Source organism: Micromys minutus (genome assembly GCF_963924665.1).
Source record: "Micromys minutus genome assembly, chromosome: 2".
Classification (NCBI taxonomy): domain Eukaryota; kingdom Metazoa; phylum Chordata; class Mammalia; order Rodentia; family Muridae; genus Micromys; species Micromys minutus.
The window spans coordinates 79,077,592-79,094,725 of NC_137971.1; the positions used below are offsets into that span (position 1 = coordinate 79,077,592).

At 47.0% G+C, this 17,134-nt stretch overlaps 1 protein-coding gene across 1 annotated transcript in view; it reads right to left on the reverse strand.

The window, feature by feature from the left end:
• Positions 1 to 17,134, reverse strand: part of XYLT1 (xylosyltransferase 1) — a gene marked incomplete at both ends in the record, with an annotated part of 279,257 nt that overhangs the window by 33,361 nt on the left and 228,762 nt on the right. The window contains one exon of the mRNA XM_080912760.1: positions 5,609 to 5,689. Within this exon, the coding sequence (XP_080768886.1) occupies positions 5,609 to 5,689 (81 nt within the window). The remainder of the gene's footprint in view (positions 1 to 5,608; positions 5,690 to 17,134) is intronic.

Genomic DNA, 17,134 nt, shown 5'->3' on the forward strand with positions numbered 1-17,134 from the left:
AATGAGTCATCAGCCATGTTTAAAAACAATTTAATTATTTGTTTTAAATTTTAATACACAGATATTATCTACTCCCCGTCCCGTGTGTCTGTCTCTCTGTCTTTATCTGTCACTCTGTTGTGTCTGTGCTCTTACGCTCCTGTGTGTGTGTGTGTGTGTGTGTGTGTGTGTGTGTGTGTGTGTATGTGTGTGTGTATGTGTGTGTGTGTATGTGTGTATGTGTGTGTATGTGTGTGTGTGTATGTGTGTGTGTATGTGTGTGTGTATGTGTGTGTGTGTATGTGTGTGAGTATGTGTGTATGTGTGTGTATGTGTGTATGTGTGTGTGTGTATGTGTGTGTGTATGTGTGTATGTGTGTGTATGTGTGTGTATATGTGTGTGTGTATGTGTGTGTGTATGTGTGTGTGTGTATTTATGTACATATGTGCAGGCACATGTGCCATGATGTGCATGTGGAGACCAGAGTACAATTCTGTGGCGCTTCTTCGTTCCTCCCACTATTCCATGACTTTGGGGGTCAAACTCAGATCACTGGGCCTCTGTGGCCGTGCACAGTCATGCCCTCAGCCATCTCGCTGGTCTCATATGGCTCTTTCTTAGAGACGGTTATCTTGAGTCAAGTCTTCATACATCTTCAGACTGGCCATCTTCCTTCCTTAGCCTTCCAAGAGGCTGCTATCACAGGGCTGCACCATCATGCCGGCTACAGTTCAGTAAATTCCAGCAAACCATAGGGCTGACCTTATTCTCATCACTGCAGTGTTACAGACAAGGGGGCAGATAAACAGATAATTAGTGGCTCACAGAGAGTCTCTGTGGTCCACTGTGGGAACACAGCGAGTGCTGAGAGCCGGCAGGTGACTCGTGGCCTGGTTGGTTAACTTCTATGCTGTAGCTTGGTCAGTGACAAGCTGTTAAGACCATGGGGGGTGGGATGAGACAAAGTGAGTTTCTAGTCCTCAGCTGTGTGTTTCTCTCCAGTGGGAAAGCATCCACCAAGAGAGGTTGGAATGGGGGAACAGATTCAAAGAACCAGGTCATGCCGCTGTTGCTATTGTCTGTCTGCTATACACAGAAGCAAGGCCAGCCAGAGCTAAATGCTGGAGACCCACGGGGATGCAGCAGAGATGACATTCTGATACCGACATCTCTGTCTTCCCGTTTGCATCATCCCGTCCCCAATGCTGAGCGCTTCCTGGTGACTGAGAAATTACACGGAGCAGAATATATCCCGGGAGAAGCTACTGTATCAGAGGGAGTTGGGTTTTCCTCTCTATTTTCCTGCCCCCACACTGAGACTCAGGCAGACTGCATCTGAGCAGGGGCTAGGAGCTCCCAGAGACATTTCCATTATTCAGGGCTCCCAATAAACTCCAGGGCACAGGCTCTGGTCCAGCTGATACTCTCTAGGGAATCATGACGGCTCCACATGTCAGTCACTCCACTGGGGACTGAGTTCTTTTGGATGGAAACTTGGGAAAACAGTGAGTACAGCATTCCCATTCATTTAATTACAGGAACAGTCAGGACCAATTTGGCAGCCATTAAAATACATGTTTTCTTTTATGCTATCTGCTTGCAGTGGGAGCTGAAAGTCAAAACTAGTTGCTAGGAGCTAGAGATGGGTGCAGAGGATGGGGTGGTAGGTAGGAATGAAAACTGAGGGGAAACCTATGCTGCACCCCACTGCTTGCTTTTGCTCCTCAGATCTTCCTGCTGATCTTGTCATCTGTTCTTACAAGAGTCAGTCTGGAGGCAAGCCAGACCAGACTGGAATGGGCTTTGGAAACTAGCTCACTCAACTATACTGTCGTGCAAAGCGGAGAATGCAAGTCCAGTGGAGCTGAGAAGTTGCCTCCGACTCACCTAGCACGTTATAGCTACACAAGTTATCTCTCCCCTCGGAGAAAAGCTATTAGTATTAATCTGTTAAATGAGCAGAATATAAAACTGCCTCCGGGTGACTTATGCTCATACCATAAGTAAGTACCTCACTCCTCCTCTGAGAAGTTTCTTTTTGCAGTAGATGAACACAAAGACCCACAACTGGTCACTGTGAGGAAAATAAAAGACTTATCTCTAAATGAGATCTCTACTTAATGCTTCCTTACCCACCCCAGGCTCAGGGACCATAACTGTAGAAGGGGTAGAAAGACTGTAAAAGCCAGAGACAGTGGTTGATGATAGGAAAACCATAGGTGTCTTCTGGAAACCTCAGGCCGCACACACAAACTCACAGTGGCGGTGACAGCATGTGTAAGACGTGCATAAGCACAAGCCAGACCAAATCCCAGCATAGAGATGGAAGGTAGGCAGGAAGTCTTACCCATAGCTAAGTGGGTACTGACACAGAAAGCTACTGAGAGAGGGAGAGGGAGAGGGAGAGGGTGAGAGTGAGGGAGAGGGTGAGGGTAAGGGAGAGGGTGAGGGAGAGGGTAAGGGAGAGGGTGAGAGTGAGGGAGAGGGTGAGGGAGAGGGAGAGGGTGAGGGAGAGGGAGAGGGAGAAAGTGAGGGTGAGGGAGAGGGTGAGGGAGAGGGTAAGGGAAAGGGTGAGGGAGAGGGTGAGAGTGAGGGAGAGGGAGAGGGAGAGAGTGAGGGTGAGGGAGAGGGAGAGGGTGAGGGTGAGGGAGAGGGTGAGGGTGAGGGTGAGGGAGAGGGTGAGGGTAAGGGAGAGGGTGAGGGAGAGGGTGAGAGTGAGGGAGAGGGTGAGGGAGAGGGTGAGGGTGAGGGTGAGGGAGAGGGTGAGAGTGAGGGAGAGGGAGAGGGAGAGGGTGAGGGTGAGGGAGAGGGAGAGGGTGAGGGTGAGGGAGAGGGTAAGGGTGAGGGTGAGGGAGAGGGAGAGAGTGAGGGTGAGGGAGAGGGAGAGGGTGAGGGTGAGGGAGAGGGAGAGGGAGAGAGTGAGGGTGAGGGAGAGGGAGAGGGTGAGGGTGAGGGAGAGGGTGAGGGTGAGGGTGAGGGAGAGGGTGAGGGTAAGGGAGAGGGTGAGGGAGAGGGTGAGAGTGAGGGAGAGGGTGAGGGAGAGGGTGAGAGTGAGGGAGAGGGTGAGGGAGAGGGTGAGAGTGAGGGAGAGGGTGAGGGAGAGGGTGAGGGTGAGGGAGAGGGTGAGAGTGAGGGAGAGGGAGAAGGTGAGAATGAGGGTGAGGGAGAGGGAGAGAGTGAGGGTGAGGGAGAGGATAAGGGAGAGGGTGAGGGAGAGGGTGAGGGTGAGGGAGAGGGAGAAGGTGAGGGAGAGGGAGAGAACAAAGTCCTTGGTAAGTTGACCATGTTCCAGTAAAAGGCCACAGGGCCAAGAATATATGGGCATCACAGATGGGTTTTGATGGGTTTAATTTATTTTTTAGAATTAAAATAACAAAATCACAAGGTAGGGTGTGTGTAGGGAAGAGGGACTTGGGAAAAAAGATGACTGTAATCAAACACATTGTAATGACCGGGTTTTATGTCAACTTGGTACAGACTAGAGCCATTTGAAAAGAGGAAACCTCAGCTGAGAAAATGCCTCTATAAGATCAGGCTATAGGAAAGCCTGTAGGGCATTTTAAAATAACATCCTCATCCTCATCATCCTCATCCCCATCACCATCATCATCACCATCACAGGCAACATCTCGTTGTTGCTTTTTTATTTTACTGATAAAGGAATGCTCTCAGAGAGGTCAAGTTACTCAAGCAATACAATGTAGCCTGAAACACAAGAGATCAGCATTTCATTCTAGGAGCTGGAACTCAAAGCCCATGACTTTAATTGTGCTATCAAGTTACTAGAGAAGTGCTTGGGAAACTGTGAGCCGAGACTAAAGAGTGGTCAGCTTGAAACAGTACCGCTGGGGTGGCTGTGGTTTTTGACATGTGTGGATAAATGGAGTTGGTTCCTTGCCCAAGATGTAAGCCACTTGGACCAATCACGGACTACGGGCTACATGGAGGAGAAGATGGGCTTTATTCTTTACCTGTGGGGGAGGACTATCAATACCAGGGTCACTTTTAATAATAAACACTCCATAGACTTTCATATAGATGTAACTGACACACACCTCTGCTGTCAAAAAGTCGTGGGTTCAAATCCTGACATTCACCAACTGGGCAACCTTAGAAGACTCGACTGAGCCTCTCTTTCTTTTCAGAGAACATTGATATGGATTCTTAACTCTGCATTAGTTAAAGTCAGTGTCATAAGCAGTGGGCCAAGAAGCCCAGAAAATTACTAGGTCTTAGCAGGACGGTTACTCACAGGGCCGTGATTTGCATTTGTCCAGCCAGCCTCTCTACCATGGGTGGAGCAAACATGCTATGCTAACTGATAGGGATTCACAAAGCACTGTCAAGCATCACAGTTTCTTTAAATACAGTGGAAGACTATGATCCAGAAGGGGTCATATGCAGAACCAGCAGCTGAAAACCACGGGTAAGAGAAGAAACAATGCAACCCATGCATTCTGGGACAGCTCCTTGAAAGCTCACAGCAAGGGAGCTTAGTGTTTGCCTCTGAGAGATAGCAAGGTAAACTGAGTCACAAAACCTGCTATCTCCACAAGGTATGGCAGAGATAATCATACACCAAGACTGTAAATTCAAATTCCAACCGTGGCCGGATCGGAAATAGAGACAAGAACTGCGGTGATCTGGGGAACACGGGATTGGATTGGATGTCAGCTCTGAGCGAAGTCAGACACGGGGCTAGGGACTCCAAGGCTTGTCACAGTTACTTGGAAATCTAGATTCTCATGGAAGATATTATGAATCACTTTACTAAAAAAACAAACAAACAAACAAACCAACAAACCCACGTGAAATATCAAAAAGGCTAGAATTGCCAGAGTATGTTGTGTTCAATTCCAGAATCCAGGGGGCATTCTCCCACCAGGAAAAGGTGCTGTTCGTTTATGGGTATGTGTTCACATGTGTGTGTATATGAGTTTATGCACATGTAAGTAGGTGCAGGTGTGCATGCATGGCACACATGTGGAGATTACAGGACAACTTCAGGATGTGGGGATGCAGTCTTCAGTCTACCTACCAGTCAAGTGACGATTAACCATGACTGCTCAGATCCAGGGACAAAGACATGAAAGGTTCTCAGTGGGCTGGAGAGATGGCCAATAAAGCATTTGCTGTGCAAGCCCAAGGATCTGAGTTCAGTCCCTTAAATCCATGTGAAAGATCCTGTCTCAGATACAGTGGTGGATGGTACCTGAGGAATATAGTTGAGGCTGACCACTCTTCCACACACACAGGTGTATTTGCCACTGTACACACATGTGCACCATACATACATACACACATACATACATACACACACAGGTGCATATCCATAATATCCATACACTGGTGCATGTGCACCTACATACACATGTGCACCTCCATACATACACACACAGGTGCATGTGCAACTGTATTCACATATTCAGCTAAACACTCATGTACACACATACACATTCAAAATATTTCTTGGGAGAAAAGCTGCAACCTTGAGAGATTTGCGACTCTGTCCTCAGCTAACAAGAGGGACCCTTGAGCTCTCACACAGGAAACCTTCCCTTGGTCATCTAAGATCGACCTGGGAGACAGGCCCCAGCAATAGTGAGTGCCACCTCTGTGGTGCATTACCTTGCATTGTCCCGGCCATGTGACTTCAGGAAATTCATATCTCGGTATCGGGAAAGAAATGCTACCAGCTGGTCATTTGTCCTGTTGGGGGAGAAAAGAGAAGGTCAGTGTCCCCTGCAGACTGTAGAGGTTCTGGGGTTTGCACCTATTTTAGTCCTAGGAAGCAGATTTCACTCTACTTTTCTGAATTTGCCCGCTCTGACCACAGCGCACAACCTGATGATGTGTCCTCTGGACAGGTCCTATGCCTGAGCCTGTCACAAAGGGTGTGAAAACAGGCTGTGTTCTAGTTTTATTCTGGCTACAGCATGGAAACATCCAAGGGGCAAATGTGGAGAGAAAGGTTGTCTCCTTTGTTATTTTCCACCAAGAAAGCCAGTGCAGCAACAGCTGGGGACTGTTGGACACCCCACACCTCGGCCAAGAACAGACAAGTGAAAGTCATGGTCATCCTGGCTTCTCCATTGTTACATAGTCACACACACACACACACACACACACACAATGCTGGGTCTTCCCAGCTTAATTCTGATAATGCCTGTGCCCAGATATGACACAGGCCAGCCCAATTTAAGCAATCCTTTATGAAACTGTTTTTCCAGGTGAGTCTAGGTCTTTTAAAGTTTACAGTTAAAGCCACAGGCTGTTTGTGCACCTGTCTCCCACATACTCTACTCTGTAGGGAACTCTGAGGACAAGCACAGTGTCTTCCATGCTTTGGTCATGGTCACAATAATCAACAGTACCCAACCCAATGTCATAGATTAGACTCAGGGCTTTTGCACTTGCTGTGCCTGGGGCCATTTTGTCCTCTTCATCTCTGGCCTGTTCTTGTCATTTAGGTCTTTCAAATGTCATTTCTTCAGTCAGGTCTTTTCTGGCTATTCCACCTAAAGTAACCCCGGCCTCCTCTAGCCCATCTTTATCATATCACGATGTTGATGTGACAGCTTTATTACCATTTGAAAGCATTCTCTTGGTTACCTTACAATATAAGGTCGACAAGGAAAGAATCTGGTCAGATCTGCTCATTCTGGGCACATAGTAGGGCCAACACTAATGTTTATTGAATGGATCAATGAATGAATGAATGCTGAAGAAATGCATAAGTTAGGATAAGCTGAGGTAGAACTGACTCCCTCAGTGCACAGAGAGCAGCGAATAAACCCGAGTCCTAGAAAACCGCTGGGCTGTGGATTGAGCTTTAAAAAATATGAAGCGCCGTGCAAAGGGATGACATCGTTCCCAGCATTGTTATCCCAAATTTATCACCATCAATCTCGGCGTTCACAGCGCCGTCACAGCTAATCAGCTTGTGCATACAGCTGTGACAGTATTTTAAAAGGCAGTCACAGGTCTCCATCTGCCAGAGATGCAGTCTCCTCTTCCACTGAATAAACCCAAACAGGTAAATGGTACTGATGTGACAGCTCCTTTGTCACCATCATGGGGGATGGGGATGCTCCTCAGAGAGCAGGGGTTAACTACTCTTCCAGACTGGGTGGGGTGGGAAGAAAGAGGCTCTATGGGAACACAAGGAGGCTGGACTCTTCCTTTTGAGTTGTGTGTGGCGGCATGTTGCCTCTGTGTATGCACAAGAGAAGGAGGTGAGCAGACAACCTTGGGTGTTAGTCCCTCACCTTCTGTCTCGTTCCAGGCAGGGTCCCCTGTTTGCCCCTACTTAACACCAGACTGGCTGGCCAGCCAGTTTCTAGGGAGTCTCCCATGTCTGCCTACTGTCTCATCTCACAGTAGAAATGCTTAGATTATAGATGTTCACTATTCTTTATGACTTGATGTGCATGCTGAAGTTTTAACTCAGGTCCTCATGCTTGAATACCGCGTGTGTTATCTATTGCATGTGCATCTCCCTAACACTAACGCTGGGCTTAAGAGAAGCAGGGCGGCTTCTCAAAGAGCAATATTTAAAGTCCAGCAGCAGAAGGATCTATAAGAGAATCCCAGCTGCCCTGCCACAGCCCACCATGTGAAGAAAGAATAAACAAGTCACTGGAGCCTCTGAGCAGTGGCCCTCTGTAAATTAATTTCCTCCTGGCTGCTCACAGTTAAACACACTCAATCATACATTTTCACCAAGAGGGTTGGGTACATTTAAGGGCACACAGGCAGTAAGTACACATTCAACGCATGTTCGGCCCTCAGCCCCCTCTCTATTTCTCTGCCTGTCTTCAGTATTGTCAAATATGAACCCTCATCCACTCGTTGGATGGTGTATGTTGACCTCTAGAGGGATGGGGCAGGGGGCCCGAGAATGGAGAAATTAAGACATCGGAGATGAAAATGAATGTGGTCAATGTTCCAGCCTCTAACTGAAATAAAAACCAATTAGAAGCTAACCATACTGGGGTGGCAGATGTCTGAAGAGCCCCCTGTAGCTGCAGCCTGGTAAAAATCTATTGTTCACTGGGTGCAGAGCTCTGCTCAGGAATACAGAGAAGAATCCTCGGGATAGACCAGAGAGACCAACCTTGGTGAGTCTGGACAGTGATAAGCAAGGTGGCCCAGTTTCCCAGGTTCCTGTGGCCTGCTGCTAAAAAGGAGCTGCTGGGGTAAGCAGCTATGCGATGACTTTATTAAAGACTCTCAGGCAATGTCTTTCTAGCCTTCTAGAAGCCCACTCTCCCTCCTCTGTCTCTGCTCTGATTTACCAAACCCTTGCCACACTCTGCAACAGTTCATTATTGTCATCCTGGTGAATAAGGATAAGTTAACCTCTGAATGGGTCCCCAGCAGCAGGGACAATAAACAGGGCCTCTCAGAAAGCTTAGGTGGGAGAATTGAAGGGGCCAAGGTCGGGCTCCAGGGGCCCCCTCTGGGAAGTCTCAGGCCTCCCAGGGTCAGCCTGCGGTGGCTCCATTTAGCAACCCCAGAAAGCATCTTTCAGGGCTGGAGATGTGGCCATTTTCACATTTCCCGCTTCACCGGGTCCCCATCCGATGGCGATGAATAGGCATTTAGCGAATTTACTTAGTGATGCTTCCACATGAAAACATCTCAAAAGCTGACATCTTGTGGGGGGGGGGGGAGCTGTGCTTCTTAGGCTGGAGCCCTTCCATAATGCCCCCTTTCAAAGCAAAGCCCTGTTTGGTGAATGGGCTTGCTGGATTGGCGGATGGGTGGGGTGAGAGAGAACTACCTCTTACTTCATTCGGCTGGGCGACCCTGTAGCTCCTGGCTTGCCCCCTCTTTGTAGAATGGCTGCTCTGGCCAGCCAGTACCTGCTCCTGGGACCAACTCTCCCGATTGTTTCTTTGAGGCTCCTGTCAATATTTGCCTACATATTTAGTTCACTCCAGATAAAGAACAGCTTGTGATCTGCTGACATTTTACCCCATTCCAGTCTTGCTGGCCTGCACCCTTTCCCCCCACATTTTTTCTTTTCTAGAGCAGTGTTTCTCCACGTGGCTCTCATCACTCATCCCTGGGACCCGTGTAGCCAGATCCTCCTTTCTGCTGACACTGATCCCAGGCCAGACATCGCTTGTTGACTGCAGGTGCCCATTGCTTGAACCATCGGGGCTATGAAAATATCTGCTTCGATCCATAATACGTAACAAAATGCTGAAAACAGGAGAGAATGCCTAAGTAAGACAGTTGTAAAATGAGGCTGCGAACCATGGCCACCCTTAGACATGCACCGTGCTCTAGCTTTAGAACGGAGGCTTGCTGCGTGCTACCTCCTCTGATATTTACAAAGAAGCCATGCAGGGAGTTTCACTCGCATCTGATAGACGGGGTGGCTAGACTCAAAGACATTAGGTCATGAAGGAAAGTACAGAACCAGGCTTGGGACCTGGTTCTGATGTTACAGCTGGTGCTTTTGACAAATAGCTCACTCTGCAAAAAATGACAGAGAGTGACGGAGTGGGAGGATGGGTGAATTCCATCCCAGGAGCAGAAAAAAAACAAGCCTACAGGTGTAAGAAGGAGCCATGTTTGCAGCCTGGCCTGCAGACCGGAAGCCACTCTGAGAAACATTACACTTAGGGCTCAGTACTTACAGGCACTGGCTGCTCTTGCAGAGGACAGACTTTTGTTTTCAGCACCCAGCAAGCACACGGTAGCTCAGAACCACCCATTACTCCAGTTCCAAGGGATCTGAGTCCCCTTTCTGGCCTCCACAGGCACTGCATACATGTTGTACAAATACATGCAAGCAAAACACTCACACACATAAAGTAAAAATAAAAGAGAAACGAACTGCGTCTCAAGCCTCACCCAGGACCTACTGAGATTAATTTGACTTCTCTTTTTGAACGTGTGTGTGTGTGTGTGTGTGTGTGTGTGTGTGTGTGTGTGTGTATACTGTATGGAGGTCAGAGGTCAACTTGAGGTGTCATTCCTCTGGTACTGTTCACCTTGCTTTGGTTTTGTATTGTTTTATTTGTTTGGTTTTGGACAGAAAGTCGATTATCTTGGCCAGTGAGCCCCAGGAATTTGCCTATCTTCATTTCACAGTGCTTCCATTACGGGCACACAGCACCACACCCGCTGGTGCTTGAACTCAGGTCACAACAAGCACTTGACCTGCTGACCCATATCCTTGGCTTGAGATCAACATGACTTCTGTGGTTTCCAGGTGATATGCACGATCCTGTCAAGTCTGGGATGCTCTGCTGAGTATGCAGATCAGTGACTAGTCTCTTTTTCTCACCATCTGCTCCCTGGGGGCCCTTCTGGAATGCTCACACTTAGAGGGGAGTTCCTTCATCTCCATAAGGCATAAACCTCAGGTGCTGGAGTGTTAAATAGAACCAGACATGTACAACCTTTATGACAGCACCTGGTACAGGGTAAGTCCTTGACAAATATTAGCTGTCATTTAATAGTATCATTGCCATCTGAAACACCAGGTACGTAAGACATTTTGATTCAGAGAAAGCAATGAAAGGGATCAACTTGCCTCCGACTTGGAGGGCTCTCTGTGCTTAAGACTCACAGTATATTCTATAGAGGACAGAGTAGAAAATAACCCCTTGAAGGGACTTATCTTCATCTATCCACTGGTATAAGATAAAAGATGTCCCCTGGAGCACTTGACACCATTTTCATGACCACACCTCTGAATATACAAATATAGGATTAGGGGAACAACTCAGACACTCCATGAGCAGCCAGAACCCCAGGTTCCGGAGAGAAACATACTCTAGGTCCACAGAGTCATAGCCAAGCAAAGCTGCTGCGCTTGCAGTGATTGACAGGTGAGAGAAGATGGAGTCTGCTCAGTCTCTCCTAGGAAAAGTCAAGAACACACCTATCTGCATGTTCTTCCAACCACTGCTCTCTTCCCAAACCCATTCACAAGGGTGGATGCTGAAAGGGACCCCAAGAGGCAGCTACAGCCTCAGGATGAGGCCACCAGGGTGGTACACACACAGGGCATTTGTGCATGCTGGAATTCAACCCCATGTCACTGCCAATAGAATGTGAACCCCACAGGGTCTGGACTGCGGTTAACTGGCTCTTGTGGGACAGAAATGTACCTGTCAGGTGTAAGATGGAGTGTGTGTAAACAGGGGTGGGTTGAGGGTAGATGTGGAGTCATATTTATCCTGTGCTCCGAATGGATGGTATTTCCTCCGTGTCTAGGTCTGGTGTTTTATCATGCATCACTTCTTTATATGCACTCAGTATGTGTGTCCGAGTGTGTGTGTGTGTGTGTGTGTGTGTGTGTGTGTGTGCACATGAGTGTGTATGGTGCATACCAGGCAAGAGCTGTTCCACTGAGCTTTCTCCTCAGACATCGTTTTAGTTTCATCCTAAGCAACACGCGCAGCCCTCAGTGCTCTCGCTTGCCACACCTTGTTTACATGGGGCCAACATAACGTAGCACAGATCTTGCCAGGTTCAGCATCCGAGGCGGGCAAGTTTGGTTGTAATGAATGCAGTCACACTGCTGCATGCCAGCACTGCCCACTTTCAGCACTCTTTCCGCTCTGCAAAAATCAACGAGGACCTCCCCTCCCCCACTTCCCAGCACCCGAACACTCTAATTTTCTTTTTGTTTTTGTAATTTTGATAACTCTCACTACTTCATAGAGGCTCAACTATGCGCACAGCTTGCTGGGCTTCCTTTGTGCATGTCCGCTTTAGAATTCCCTTTTCCTTTTAGGCTGAATATTATTCCAATCTGACATACCACTTTGTAATTTGTTTTAAGTCACACATGAAAACACAACAGTAATCACTTGACTACACACACCCTAAGCAAACCCAGCAACTGAGGACATCAATGGAAGACTCAACTACCCCGACTAATGGATTCCTCAGAATGTTATATTCTAGTTTTAAGATTGGATGATTCTTGGTAAATAGAAATGAGTTCTTACCCCAAGTTCAGGGCTCCACCAAAGGGTTTATATCTACAGGAGTAAAACACCCATCATTTTATGAAAAGCCATAGATTTAGGAAGCAACCAGGGAGTGCAAACAGCAACCCTTTTGTGGCTTCTTGCTCGTACACACATGTGTGTGGGTCCATGGGTCTCTGCATGCATAGAGGCCAAGGAGAAGGTTGTGAATATTTCTTTATCACCCTCTGTCTTATTCCTTTCAGTCAGGGTCTCTCAGTGAATCGGAGCTTGATATTTTCCACCTAGACTGGCAGTCAGTAAGCCTCATAGGTTTTACTGTCTCTTCCCAGGTATTTTTTGTTCATTTTGCTTTGCTTTTGTTTTGGTGGCCATGCCCAGCTCTCTATGAGGATGCTGTGATGTGAATGTGGGTCCTCATGTTTGCAAAGAAAGCAACCTCACCAACTGAGGCACCCCTTTGCCCCTATTCTTTTTAACTTTATCATTACAGCAAGATGGAGAATTGGCTATCTGTCCTGGGCACACAGAAGGTAGATACAAAAGTAGTGGGTAGGGGATTCCAGAAACTAACAGGCACTTGGCAGGGAGGGTGGTCTGGCCAGGGTAGGCTGACCAGGCTGGGTCCTTTCTCATAGTATCAATAATGTTAGGGACCCTAGAGGACTAAATCACCTCACAGGAACGAGAAAATGATCTCTTGTTGAGCTGAGGTGTGAGGTGTGGGCAGAACTATCTATCCTCATTGCCTGGGGCAACTGGTGCCCATCTGTTAGGTAACAACACTGGGGTTTCCCAAGCAGGACCTTGGACAGTACCTGCTAGGCACCTGGCTACAGTCATGTTGGGGAACTGGGCTAGATCCAGTTCCTCAGGACACAGCACATTGTAGGTGCTCACAAATATTCACAGCCACGATTCACTCTCAGAGGAGTGCCATGACACCGGCTCAGCTCTAGCTGCTGACCTTATCACACGTCTGCCCCATTGGCAGGAGCTCGTTCTACACTTGTTTGTCAGAAGGGCCCTGAGCACCATCTCTTGCTTCTACATCCCAGCCTTTGCTCCAGAAATTTGCCTCTCTGCCTCTGCACAGAGAAGAACTTTGGGCGGCAAGAAGGAGTACAGTGATGACTCTCATAGAATCATCGACCTTTGCATCTCCACCAGCTAAATTCTCATCTCCTTATACATCATTCCAACCGTATGCAGCAGGTGCCTCTTCTATACAATGAAGTAGGCCCGGGGGAGAAAAGCAGTGGCTGCTCTAAAGTCTTAGGGATGGCTGGATGAAGCTGAAGACCTCAGCTTCCTGTAGCAGTCAAACATACGTCAATTTCACTTTCTGCTCGGTGGGCGGGGTTAAGCAACATGGCTGTTTCTTTAGGAACAGGAGACAGTCATCACCTTCCCAATCCTCATGCTCCCTTTTGAGTGTTGAGTTACTGAACACAGTTGCACAGTAGATGTTAATGCAGACACTGTGTGAGCTTTGACTTTTCCCATAGCTCACCTAACACCCGAGCTTGCCATCTTTGTCACTCCCATGATAGTACATTTCTTGACTGGATTGAGGTTTCTCTGCATGTTTTGTTTGGGGGGGGGGTGCACAGGAAGTAGAGACACTTCCAAGCCTCTTTCCTCAAGGCCCCGGATATTTTTAGCACAGACATTAACAACATCTTCTCCCTATGAGGGAGAGCAGGAATCCCAGGTCCCCAGAATAGAAAAGAGAAGTTCAAGGATGTTTAACAACCAGAAGCAAAGGAATCAGAAACTAAAGCAAGCCCTGGTTAGAGATGCAGTCAAGCTTCACATAGAAGGTACTGGGGGGTTGTTTGGAAAGTTCTGGGTGCTCTATTTGGTCCTGGATGTCATAGTAATATTTATAGCACCATAGGCATCCAAGACAAGTGAACAGGCTGAAACATCATTCTGCCTCCAATAGGCATTCACTGTAACTTTCTAAAATGTGAGTTTGGTGTGGTAACTTGTCTTAGTCAGGGTTTCTATTCCTGCACAAATATCATGACCAAGAAGCAAGTTGGGGAGGAAAGGGTTTATTGGGCTTACACTTCCACATTGCTGTTCATCACCAAAGGAAATCAGGACTGGAACTCAAGCAGGTCAGGAAGCAGGAGCTGATGCAGAGGCCATGGAGGAATGTTAATTATTGTCTTGCTTCCCATGGCTTTCTCAGCCTGCTTTCTTATAGAACCCAGGTCTACTAGCCCAGGGATGGCACCACCCACAATGGGCTGGGCCCTCTCCTCTTAATCACTAGTTCAGAAAATGCCTTACAGCTGGATCTCATGGAGGCATTTCCCCAACTGAGGCTCCTTTCTCTGTGATAACTTCAGCTCGTGTCAAGATGACACAAAACCAGCCAGTACATACCTCTTCTACTTTATGTATTTTGGAAACTCCATCAGGGCCAGGACAGTTTGCTAACTGCTTAGCAAGGCACATGTGTTTCTTACAGTCAGGCTCTGCCTACTACAACTTTGGCACCATTTGACTTGAAGCTTTCTAACTGTTCTACCGTCTTTCCTAACAGGTCCTGACCTGTGCCACATGCCCCTGACAACAGTGGGTGACAGCAGTAGTCATGGTATAGCAAGGTCCTCGTGATATGGAATGAGTTGCAAGCAATGAAAGGAATCATGAGACATATACCCAAAGCATAGCACAGAGGCTATGGGGACAGTCCCTCCCCCCACACAAGCAGCAGGCTGAAGAGGCACCTGGATAATAAAACCCAATCGCTGCTAATTGGATTTACCTTTTTGTTACTCACAAAAATGATGTGGCACTAAAACATACTCATTGCATTTGAAGGGACCTACAAATCACTTTGCAAAGCCTTGACACATTCACAGAGCATTTGGGAGAAACACATTTCTCATTTTAAACACACATATGCCGTCTGAAGAGGCCATTTATCTGATGTTCTATCAGTGAGAACTCTGAACACACCAGTCCTTCCTCAAGATGGCTGTAATGGAAAGGTGGCTGACAGAGATCAGTACCAAGAGGCCTGGATGGTTCTGAGGCTGCTAGAATCATGAACAAATTAAATTGTAGCCTGCTGTGGAAGCACATGCCTATATACAAGCACTCTGGAAGCTGAGGAAGAAAGATGGCAGGAGGCCAGCCTGAGCTATGTAGTGAGACCCTATCTCCAAACAAACAAAAACTTTAAAAATGCAGTTCCACCCCGTTTAGATGCATTCCCACATGAACACAATGCACATTCATGTGTACGTGAAGTCAATTTGTTAATTACATATGAATTCTCTGTGATCTGATCATGTTTACATGTTATGAGATTAGACAAATTCTAGCTTCCCTTATGTTCTAGTCAGCTTTAACTGTCAAGCCTAGACTCATCTGAGGAAGGACTCCCAGTTGACGTACGTCCCAGATAAGATTGGCCTGAAGGCATGGGCAATGTCTTGACTGTTGGTTGATCTCAGTCAGTTTGACCCTGGGTTGTAAAAGAAAGCTAAGCTAAACATGAGTCTGATGCAAGCTAGCACCACAATTCCTTCTGCTTCAAGTTCTTGTTTGAACTCCTGACTTGACTTTCCTCAAAGATGAACTGTGACTGATGAGCTGAAATAAATCCTTTCCTTCCCAGATTGGCTTTGGTAATAGTGTTTTATCCCAGCAACCAAAACTCTGTGAGGTTTGAAGGCCCACTTTGTGTCCATTGCTCAGCACAAGTGCTCCATTCCAGAATGAGATTGATTCCCTACTGTATCCTACGTGGGAAACTTTCTTATGTTGGCCTGATTAGCCCTGAATCTGAACTGCAAGGACTAGATGAGTGTTCATGTGTTATTTCAGCCGAAAAAGGCTAGCCTGTGACTAACCATTCAGCTACACTAAACTGTACTGATGAACTCAACCTCCTTTAAGTGCTGTGGCTGAAAACAGGATGGTTCTTACCATCCACACTCCTCTGGGTTTGTTCAATAATAACCTACCACGGTCATTGGCTCATTTCAATGTCAAAAGTGCATCTGTAGTATAGATTTAAGTTAAGGAGATACATGATTGGACAGAACAGAGAGAGGTAGGCTGGGAAAGGTTGAGGAGTGGAAGTAGAGGCAGGAGGTGAAAGGGATATTCCTGGGAGAATCAAGATGGAGCTGGAGAAGGAGGATCTAGATCCAGGTGATCTTAATTGACAATAGGTTGATATGAATATTTTTAATGGTTTGTATAGGTCTTTTTATTTCATGTAGAAGGGCAGTTTGTATGTTTGTCCGTGGGATGTAAGCTTATTGTGTGAGAATTTGTGGATTGAGAATTTAACATATAAACTTGCTTGAAAAGCCACTAGGCTTTGGAGTCATGTTTATACCGGACAGTGGAGTAAAAGAACCTACCAGGGTGGTCATATCCACCCAGGACAGAAACAACAGGGGCGGTGAAGTGAATCTTGGAGTGGGACCATGGGTGCATATAAAGGGATATGCCATCCATTTAATATTTACTGCAACAATGTAGTTACAGCCATCACTTAGTACAGTATGGAATGGGTGACACAGCACAGAGCTGATATCAGACAGAATTATCTGTGTCATCCTACAGTCTGTGCAGCTGTGGCCATGTCATCTCAGCTGTTTAATACTTGTACTCCTCATATTGACAACTAGGGGCGATCATACATGCTGCCTTATAGAACAAATAGAAGATTCAACAAAACTAGAAGAAATCATCTGTTGTATGCAACTAAAGATTCTAAGCTTGTATAACACTAGTGTCAGAAGTGGGGTGATAAATGTTAGTCAGGGAAAAGCCACAGGGATATGATATGAGCTGGGCAACCTAGCCAGAATGCCAGTAGGTGCATCATTTTTACTGTTCTGTTAGCATCACAACTTCCGTAGAACTAGAGTCTGCACTGAGCTAACTCTCAGAATACCAGATAGAGTCAGTTTGGAGATTGGCCTAAGGTGGGGCTAAGCTCAAGGGGCAGGTGAATCTTTACTGCTCTCACCTTGCCCTTTTTGGACAGCCTGCTAAGTCTACCAGCTTGTCTGAACTGGATCAAGGTCACAATGTCTCCAAAGCCAGACAGGAAGCTACATACACTTCCACAGAAAACAAACCCTGTGGCCACCTCGACAAGCTTTGTGCAGACACAGATGTCTGCTTCTGAGAGACTCCGATTGACCAGAAAAGT